The 9,538-nt window shown below is 55.3% G+C and overlaps 1 protein-coding gene across 1 annotated transcript; it reads right to left on the reverse strand.

The window, feature by feature from the left end:
- Window positions 1-1,196: 1,196 nt before the first annotated feature.
- On the reverse strand, window positions 1,197-9,110 carry DNMBP (dynamin binding protein). The gene is made up of 13 exons (XM_010074087.1): window positions 8,901-9,110; window positions 8,186-8,285; window positions 7,513-7,660; window positions 6,978-6,995; window positions 6,117-6,316; window positions 4,623-4,753; window positions 4,278-4,382; window positions 3,953-4,081; window positions 3,180-3,512; window positions 2,536-2,718; window positions 2,262-2,460; window positions 1,709-2,163; window positions 1,197-1,382 (listed from the first exon to the last, which is right to left on the reverse strand). The coding sequence occupies exons 1-13, from the start codon at window positions 9,108-9,110 to the stop codon at window positions 1,197-1,199; spliced, it is 2,397 nt and encodes a 798-aa protein (XP_010072389.1).
- Between the last annotated feature and the right edge of the window lie 428 nt (window positions 9,111-9,538).

Raw genomic sequence — 9,538 nt, forward strand, 5'->3', positions numbered from 1 at the left:
GTAGAACCATGCTTGACCCCAGCAACCGGTCCTGGCCCTGCAGGGTCCGCATGAAGTCTGTGGGCTTTGCCCCTCAGCCCAGCACTGTCCAGGCACTCTCCTCCCAACTCTCCCAACACTTCCACAGGCACATCCTATACACAAGGGCAAATCTTTATTTACAGAGCAGCAGTACAGGGGACACAAACATCACCCCAAGGAGAAGGGAGCTTCCCTCCTCCAGGGCACAGCAGCAGTGGGTAAGACACACCACCCAGCAAAGGCACCACATCCCTCCCAGGGAAGGCCTTGCCCTCCCAGAATGTCAGCACCATCTCCAGTGCTCTGCAGAAAAGCACAGGTGAGGCAGATCCCCTACAACAATCAGGCTCAAGGAGAGCCTGTGCGTTGTCTTTTGCCCCACCCCAGCCCAGAGAAGACAGGTGGGCATGTCAGTGCAAAGACAGGTCTTGGACACTGGAGATGCTGCACTTGATGAGGGAAGATGGCGTTCTGGAACTCTGGCTCACCTGGGAGATGAGAACCCAGTAGCTGCTGCGAGCCGCAGAGCTTGGAGGGGCCCCAGCCTCTGGAAGACCAAGCATGCGGATGACGCACTGGTGGCTCTGCTGTGGGGGCTTTCAGAGGCTGGGCCCATTCCAGACCGGAGCTCAACTACTACCTGCAAACCTCAGAGCCACTTCCCTAGGCATCATGTAGATGTCCCACTCTGAGATCCTGCAGAGACAGGCAAGACCAGGCTCTGGCAGCTGCTGAGAAGGCACAGGGAGCATGTTCACAGGGCCTGGGTCATTTTTAACACTATTTAGCTAAAGATGGGACTCCAGAAACTTAGCATTAGCTCTCCAGAATTTAAACCCACAGCAGCTGTCAGCCTTGGTTAAGCCATTCATTCCTTGGCAACAGCCCCACGCTTTGCTCTCCTGCTCCCGCCTGGACACAGGAGGATCAAACAGCACAGGGTGAAGGCAACGCGCCCCTGCCCTCACACAAGCTGCCTCCTCCTCCTGCCTGCCCTGCCAGCCCACTCTTCTTCCTCCTCAGAAGGGGAGGTGACAGCCAGCATGGTGGGGCACAGGAGTGCTGCACAGCTGCAGCAGATGCAGCTTCAGGGTGAGCAGTGGGGGCTGTAAGGCTGGCCAGCCTGGTAGTCCCAGCAAGAACAAAGCATGGGGTACAGGCTGCTGCCTCCCGCCTCATGTGTACTCTGTCTTCCGGATGTAACTGGAGGGCACATAGCCCTGCTTCCCGTGTGCCTCGGCCAGCCACCACTCGCGATTGCCTGTGATGTCCTCAAACTGAAGGATCCTGAGTCTCTGGTTAGCTGACACACTCAGCTCGTTGCTGTTTCGGCCTTTGAAGGTGTACAGGGCGTAATAGACCTGCCAGACAGAGAGAGCATCAATTTGATGGTCACGCCACATAGCCTTGCTGTTGCATTGCTCTTCTCAAACAGCAAAAGCCCCATCCTGGCCTCTGACAGGGCTTCCCCCACCTGCTTAGCCCCATTTGCAGCCTAGCTCTGTGCCTCTGCACCTCTGCCACTGGAAGAAAAGGTCTCATCCTCCACCTTAGCCCTTTGAGACAAAGCAACCTTCACCTCCCACTCTCCCCTGCTGCTGCCATGAAGGAGGATGATCCAGGCCCCACTCAAGCGAGGGGGTCAGCCCTCAGCATCCCCAGCCCATTGGGGTGGCTGCAGGCTCACCTGGTTGCCTTCTGACTCGCTGCTCTCCAGCCCAGAGTCTCTGTCCTCCACTGAGGGTACAGGTCTGAGATGCACTTTGGTGGGGTGCCCATTGCGAGAGCTGGGGTTGCAGCCCAGCTCGGGGCGGCTGTAGCGGTGCCGAGATGTCCCTGTACCAGCCTCCAGCGGGGCTGTCCTGTCACCTGAGCCCGTCTGGGGCAGAGAGGGAGAGTCTGTTTCCGAGGGGGCCTGCGGTGACTGGTATGGATCTGCTGTGGAGGCGGAGTCCTGTAGGGGTTTTTGAGTGAAGGTGATGGCTGCCCCGCTGGGACTGAAGGTCAGCGTGGTATTGCTGTGGGGAGAGGAGTTGTTGTGCTCTGACTCGTTGGAAGAGTGGCTGCCCACAGAGACATCTGACTGGCTGCGGCGTGGGTTGTAGGGCTTCAGAAAGGAGCTGTATACAAAGCCCTTGGTCACTGCAGAGAGGGAGATGAAGAGAGCTCAGATTGGGGACCAGGGGGACCAGAGGAGGGGAGTTGCAGCAGGCACCAAAGGGCAGGGAGCAGCCACCTACCCCCATTGTCTATGAGCCAGCGATTCTGGCTGCCCATGGGGTCCTTCTTCTTGATGACACCCACGATGTCTCCTTCCAGCAATGACACATCCAGGTCTTGGGCAGCATTGAAATTGCGGTCTGCCTGGAAGAGACTGTCTGGGGGATAGTGGGCCAGGAGGGCAGCTCGAATGTCATCTGACTGCAGGAGGTAGCTGGGCTGCAGAGGAACAAGACAGGCGTGACTGGCTGTCCTGGATTCTGCAAGCCCTGACACAGGGCAGAGGGAGCTTACCAAGCCAACCAGGAGTTGCCGCCGGGCAGACTGCCGCTCCACGTTCTTCCTTTCAAAAGGCTTCTTGGGAGCTGCCTGGGACTCTGGGAAGAAGGTAAAGGCCTGGAGCTGCTGGAGGACTCGACTGTGCTCATCCTGGAAGATGGCAATGAGGTTCCCCTCCCTGCCAGACACCTTCAGCAGCTGGAACCAGAGCAGAGTTGGCAATCATGGTTAGGTGACAGCTGCTGGGAAAAGTGGTCAAGAGCTACAGCAGAGTACGTGCCAGCTTCTGGGTCAAGCAGGGCTCTGAGCCCTGCACAACTTGCATCAGGTTCAGACGTGCAGTCTTGCCTGGACCCAGCTCTGAGTGGTTCCCAAACTTATGACCTGGTTATCTTCCCAGACAAATGCTCTCCTGCCACTGCTCCAGGAGCAGCCAGAGCCTCCATGATCTCTATGCACAACTGCATCATGACCCTGCAATCCCTGCCCTGACAGCATTCCACAGGAGCCCTCCCCAAGGCACTTAGGGCCTGAAACTGCAGCAGCAGCAGCAGCTTCCCCCACAACAGTATGGGTCTCAAAGAGGCTCAGGGACAAGCCCTGTGCAGAGATTAGTGCTGCACTGAGCCCAGAGTGCTGTCTGTGGTCCAGGAACCCACCGACAACAGGGGTCTCAACTCCTCCAGGGCCAGGCGCACAAAGTCGCAGTGCGCCTCTGCGTAGCCCCGCACACAGCTGGCAAACAGCTCCTTGGCGAAGCGTAGGAACTTGGGCAGCTCGTCCAGCAGCTGGGCATTGAGGGCCTCATAGTTGTTGCGGGCCGACTGCAGCTCCTCCAGCGTTCGCTTGTCCTTCAGCTTCTCTGCTCGCTCGGTGCAGTTGTGGAAATCGAGGAGCTTGTCGAAGCGTTTCTGCACCAGCTTGTGGGGCCCCGCAAACATGCTCAGTAGCTGGTTGAGGGGCGAGCTCACCCGCCGCTCCGTCCTCTCTCTCTGGTGAGCAGAAAAACAGAGAGGAGGTGAGACGAGGCGCTCTCTCCTGCCATACTGTGAACGCCAGCAGCTCACTCTCCAGCACACAACCTCCCCAAGACAGCATAGGGTCTGTCTTCCCGATGGCACCCACCAGCACTCCAGGGGTCCCTTCCAACAGGAATTATTTTACAATCTTACATAAATGTGCCAACGTGTGTAACATTATGGGAAGTACCTGAATGACTGAGAGCCATAACATTTCAGGTAGGGCTGAAAAAAATGCGTACCTAACATGCATGCTCAATACACATCATAAACCCAGAGATATTAAAGCTCTCAGGAGGGAAGAGCCAAACAGGGGTGCTCACACTTCTCCCAGGGGCTGCCCATCTGCAGCATGCCCCCAGGGAGGGCCCCAGAGGGGTGCCCCCAGCACATGAGAGCACAGCCTCACTCACAAAGTTGGAGAAGAGTTGGTCGCTGATGAGCCGATTCACTTTCTGGAACTGGTCCAAGTCCCCACTGCCCTTCTCTGTGCACAGGTCCCACATGCTCACTGCTGCCAGTGCCTTCATGCAAGCTGACTCCTGCACCAGGAACACATAGTCAGCACAGCCATGCTTGCACACAGGGCAGCCCAGACCCGCAGAGGCCACCCTCCAGCAGGGCCAAAGTCAGGAGCACTGGTCAGAGGCACTACAGACACTACTACACATCACGCAGGCAGGAAGGGCAGAGCACAGCGAGCCCCATGGGTTAGGCACCACACCCAGACTGACTCACCCGGACGTGCTGCAGGTAGAGGGAAAGGTCCCGGATGAAGGACTTGATCAGCCGCTCCTGCATCCGGAAATTTTTCTCTGTCTCCTCAAAGGCTTCATCCTTCATCTGTGAGAGAAAATGTTTCAAGGGAGGCAATGCAGGACTCCAACACCTCCCAGAGTGCAAGATGTGGGGTCTCCAGTACACAGGCTGGAGAGCAGAGATGGGCGGTTCAGACCCTAAGCTCACTCTGCCTTGCTGGCCTGGATCAGAGCTACTCATGGGGGAAGAGGTGTGGGGGGATGGCAGACAACGCTGCAGAAGCACCGCAGGGTCTAAGTGCACCTGGCAGCTGATGCATGTTACCTGGGGTGCAAAGCCTGTGAGATGCTTGAGGTGGCTGCTCACACGGTTGGATTTCTTGATGATGGAGTGGAAGTTAAGCTTGGAGATCTTCTCCATGAGGCTATCTTCATCCCCTTTCCGGTACTTGAGAACTGAAGAGATTGATGTAGAAATCAGAATCCTTGTCAGCACAACGCCTGTGTCTTACAGTGCCTCATCAACAATTGCCTTGCTGGCTCTCCCCTAAGCACCTGCAGTCCCAAGTGCCCCTCATAATATCATATCATATATCATAATCATAATCTCATATTGAAATCCAGCACTGTGCTGCTTGTAATCCCCTATTTGGTTCTCAATACACCCTACAGTTTGTAGGCCCACCATTCAAGCTCTTCCATAGGATTACGCATAGTGCTAGCACAAGATGAAATAAGACATGGTGTACAATAATCGCTGGATATGTAGAAGTTATTTATGTTGCTTCTTTAGCAAATATGAGCAATCACTGCAGGCAGTCTAGGTCGTCTCAACTTCAGTGAAGCTATGTGGAAAGATTAAAGTATGAGGGTTGCATGAGTCAGGGCCTTCCAAAGAAAAACAGGGAGAGTGGCCAGCAGGTGAAAGGGAATAATTTTCTCCCTCTGTTCAGTCCCAGGGAGGCTGCACTTGGATACCGTGTCCAGTTTTGGTTCTCCCGGGTCAAGACAGACGTGGGAGAACCAGAGTTCCTGACCCCCAGGGAGAGCTCAGGCCTCACAACAAGGGCAGCTACTTGAAGGGCAGCTGCAAAGAGGATGGAGCCAAATTCCTCTGAGCAGTGCCAGGCGATACAAGGAGGGGCAGCAGCCACAGACGGCAGCTTGGGAGCTTCGGGGTGGATCAGAGAGCACAGCTTCACCTCAAAGGTGGTGCAGCCCTGGCAAAGGACAGTGGAGTGGCTGTGAGACCTGCATCCTTGGGGGTCAGTGAAAATTGGCTGGAGGGAGCAATGGCCCATCAGAGCCAATGTTGGGGACAATCCTGCTCCAAGCAAGCAGCTTGACAGAAGACCTCAGGGGGTTCTTGCAGCCAGCACCTCTGTGATTCTGTCCTGTCTACAGATATACCTTTAAACCTAGTCTCCAAATCTCAGTAAGACAGAATCTGCCCTAGCAGATTAATCCCCTATTTGTTGTTTAAAATTGCATTTTTGAACTATAAATACATATCCTTTTGTCTTATCACTATTTTTGTTTTCATTTAATAGCCATGTGGTCAGCAACTGTATACATTTCGTATCTCTATACCACAAGAAATAGCTAGAGACAGCTATGTGTACTGTGTTACTCTACGTATTGTATCTCATGCTCAGATTTTTAAATGCAGCTCTTCTACTGCCTTGCTGTGAAGACATGGTCTTTGGCGGCACTTTTCCTCCACGACTGCGGTTGCCAGCTGATGCTCAGGAGCTGACAGAAACCAACCTCAGCACATCCACTCCTGTCCCTCTCTTCCTAGCTTTACCCAGCTACTCACCTAGGTCCTTCCGGCGCTTGTATTCGTTGATGTTGACATTGATTTCTTTCACTGCAAGGACAGCAGCTGTCAGTGGTGCCTTGTCAGGGTGAGACTCAGGGGTGGCACTCAGCAGCTCCATCAGCAGCAGTGGGTACCGCATCACTCTTTGCACTGGCTTGATGAGGAAGGAGCCCAGGTTAATGTAGTTTGTGCAGCCCCTGGGAAGTTGGGACAAAGGAGAGACACCAGATTTCAGTTCAAGCTCTGCCACGTAAATTCTGCCCCCTCAAACCAACATCAACCAGACCCAGAACAACACCTCTAAATCCACTGTATTCCCTAAGCCATGACACCCTCATCTCCAAACTCACTGCACTCCTGAACCCCCAGTGATCTTAAATCAACACCAGATGTCCGGACCTCACTTCCTGGCCAGGATCCCCCCCACCTCATCACCAGATGCACCACAAAATCCTATACAAGCACAGCCTCACACTTACCAGAGTGCCATTTGCCTTAGACTCTGTCCTGCCACCCAACTGCCCAGATCTGAGCCCCTCTGCAGGACAGACTGACTGTGCTCAGGACTGCAGCCAGCACAGAGCTCTCCTGGCTCCTTGGGGCTGACAGCTCCCAAATCCTGTTTCCTGCTCAAGACCTCCCCTCAACCTCATCACCTGCCTGTCCTGCCTGCCTGTGTAGCCCATCCATTGCCCGTGCTGTGATCGTGTCACAGACACCGTGCTCCTCCCAGACGTGTCTCCGCAAGTCACCATTAGGGCCCCCCAGCATGCATCCAGACAGTGGTGGGAAGTTAGTTACAAGGGAGCAGCCACACCAGGACAGACAAGTGGGGACTAACAGGAGGGATGCACTTACCACTCACTGTACAGGCTCCTGCTGGCCCACAGAGTGCCGAAAAGCAAAGAAAAGCAATGAGTTAATGGGGCAGCAGGTGTGCAATCCTGCAGCCAGCACCTTCGCTCCATCCTACAGTGGTGCTGCCAAGGCAGTGGGCAGCCCTGTCCCCCCAGCGCAGCAGTCAGTGCTGCCAGCTCCCAGGGCATTAACCTCACAAGCTGGAGCCCTGGCAGTTGCTAAGCCAGGCAAACCAGCTGCTTTCCTCGCCGGCCATAGTCGGTGAGGAATAGGAGGCCTCAGTCTAGGACACGCCACCTTCTCTGGACTTTGGTGGCTTCTGCTCAGAGTTTAAGGGGTCCTACAGCTGTCCCAGCAGCTGTGCATTAGGGCAGGGGGCTATCTGAACCCAGAGCCTGGTCAACTATGCAGGGACACAGTCAGCCCTCTTCAGTCACTACCTGAACTGTCCAAGCACTGCCGGCAGAGGGGCAGGGATTTTGGAGACTGACCCACCAACACCGGCCTGGTGGCTGCCACAGACAGAGGCTCCAACCTGAGGCTATCCAGCAGGTCCAGGAGTAGTTTCTGCATCTTCTCATCTTTCTCATAGGTTTCCAGAAGTGCGATGGCCTCATCATGGTTCTGGCAATACACCCTGTAGACACTCTCCAGGTCTGCACGCTGTGCCAGGAACACTGGCCCTGCAGACAGCAGCAAAGCAGGACTTCAGTGTCTCCTGGTCCCCAGCTGCCTTCAACAACCCTGGCACGTCTCATGGCGAGATGCCCAGTGTCCCTCTTCCACACACAGAGCTTGAGTAGACAGTGTTACTAGAGCACCCAAGATGTCTCCTCATCACCCACTAGCACAGAGACCTCAATCAATCCAGCTCTCCCAGGATTGAGGAGTGGAGACACTGGTCATCGGAGACACACAAAGACACAGGCTGCCCAGGACCCGAGCAGCAAAAGATGGCAGTGACAGGGTGAGCAGTGGGGCATCCCTTCAGGCAAGGGGCCAGGGCACTGTTTCTCAGCATACTGACCCATGGAGCAACACAGACCTCCTCGACTTTGCTGCTGGACTGATGAGCAGTGACAGGGACAAGCAGGGAGGTAGCCCAACCCCAGTGACACTCACTTTGCCGTTTAAACTACTCTGTTCTGCCCTGTCACTAGTAAAGCACATCCCAGCCTGCAGAGAAAAAGTAACAGCAGAATTCATACCAATAGCATCTGAAGCCTCCAAGGCGGACAGCAGCTGTTTGGAGAAAGTAATTACCATGTGGATGTTTCCAAAAAGACCCTCAAAGTCGATGTTCTGCATCTGGTGAATGGGAAGAGAAATGTCCTGGATGGGATGACATGTCCCAGACAGACCCAATAGCTCCCCCTTGCCCTCCTGCAACCCATCAGCCCTCAGCTCCCCAGCAGCCACCCAGTATGACCTGCTTCCACCACAGACTTCTGTGCTCACTCCCTCATCTCCTCCATGCACTGAAACTCTCACTCATGTGTTCTACCAAACAGTGTCCTTCTCTTTCCCAGCAATTTCATCCCTGCCTTGTTACCCTGATATTCTCTTTCCTCCCACCAACCCTGTCCCCATGCCAAGACCCCACGGTTTCTCTCTCCTGACAATGAATTTAACCTACAAACTAAATGAAGAGGAACATTTTCTGCCTCAGGAAACGAATCTGTGGTAACTTCCTGCCAGGTCACTTGCTCTCACCAACGGTGAGAGCTCAGCACGATCCCAAAACAGATGGGCTATTTCTACGAGTGCAGGGAGCAGTGAGAACCATCCTGCATCCCTCAGCATAGCTGAATTTCCTCTGTGAGCTCCCATGCTGCTGCTCAGCTGCCTCTGAGAACGAAGTGGACTCAGTATCCTCACCCCATCCCATCACTGCTGCACCACAGCTTGCCCCCCTGCTCCTACCTGTGCCTGCTGCAGGGGCATCATGATCCTCTCCACGCACACCTCCAGATCTCTGATATAGTCCCGCTCTGTCTGGAGAAGTTCCTCAATAACCTTGGACCTCTTCTCCAGCATCCTTTGCTCTGGGCTCTCAGTGGCAGCTGAGGAGGTCTCCAGGGATGGTGGCTGGGAGGACAGGAGAGTAATCTCTGCAAGACAAACAAGCAACATCTGAACTGAACTGTGCCCCTTGCAACCTGTAAGGCTGCCAAACACGAGTGTTAGAAAGCAGGACTGGCCGTGCAAGGGCCTTTCCGGAGAGGCCTACCCCTGGCATCCCCAGCCCCTGGCACCTCCCACGGCCCCAGGAACGCTGCAGTGTCCCGGCCTCAGGGCAGCAGCACCGACTCCTCCTCCAGTGTCCGGAGTCCAGACCCCTCTCCTAACTGCCGCTCCAGCAAACTCCGTGGGGCTGAGGAGATGGGGAGCAGCCCCCCGCTCCCCTCCTCACCTTCCTCCCAGCGGGCAATGGCGGCTGCCCCCTCCCCTCAGGCTGGGAACAGGGGCTCCATTCTAAAGGGCTCCATTCCCCGGCCCCGGGTTATTCCCATTTCAATGGCCGAAAAGGCCTCGGGCACCCACAAAGGGGCTGCCGGCGG

The sequence above is a fragment of the Pterocles gutturalis genome, unplaced genomic scaffold (genome assembly GCF_000699245.1).
Source record: "Pterocles gutturalis isolate BGI_N339 unplaced genomic scaffold, ASM69924v1 scaffold5597, whole genome shotgun sequence".
In the NCBI taxonomy this organism is placed as follows: domain Eukaryota; kingdom Metazoa; phylum Chordata; class Aves; order Pterocliformes; family Pteroclidae; genus Pterocles; species Pterocles gutturalis.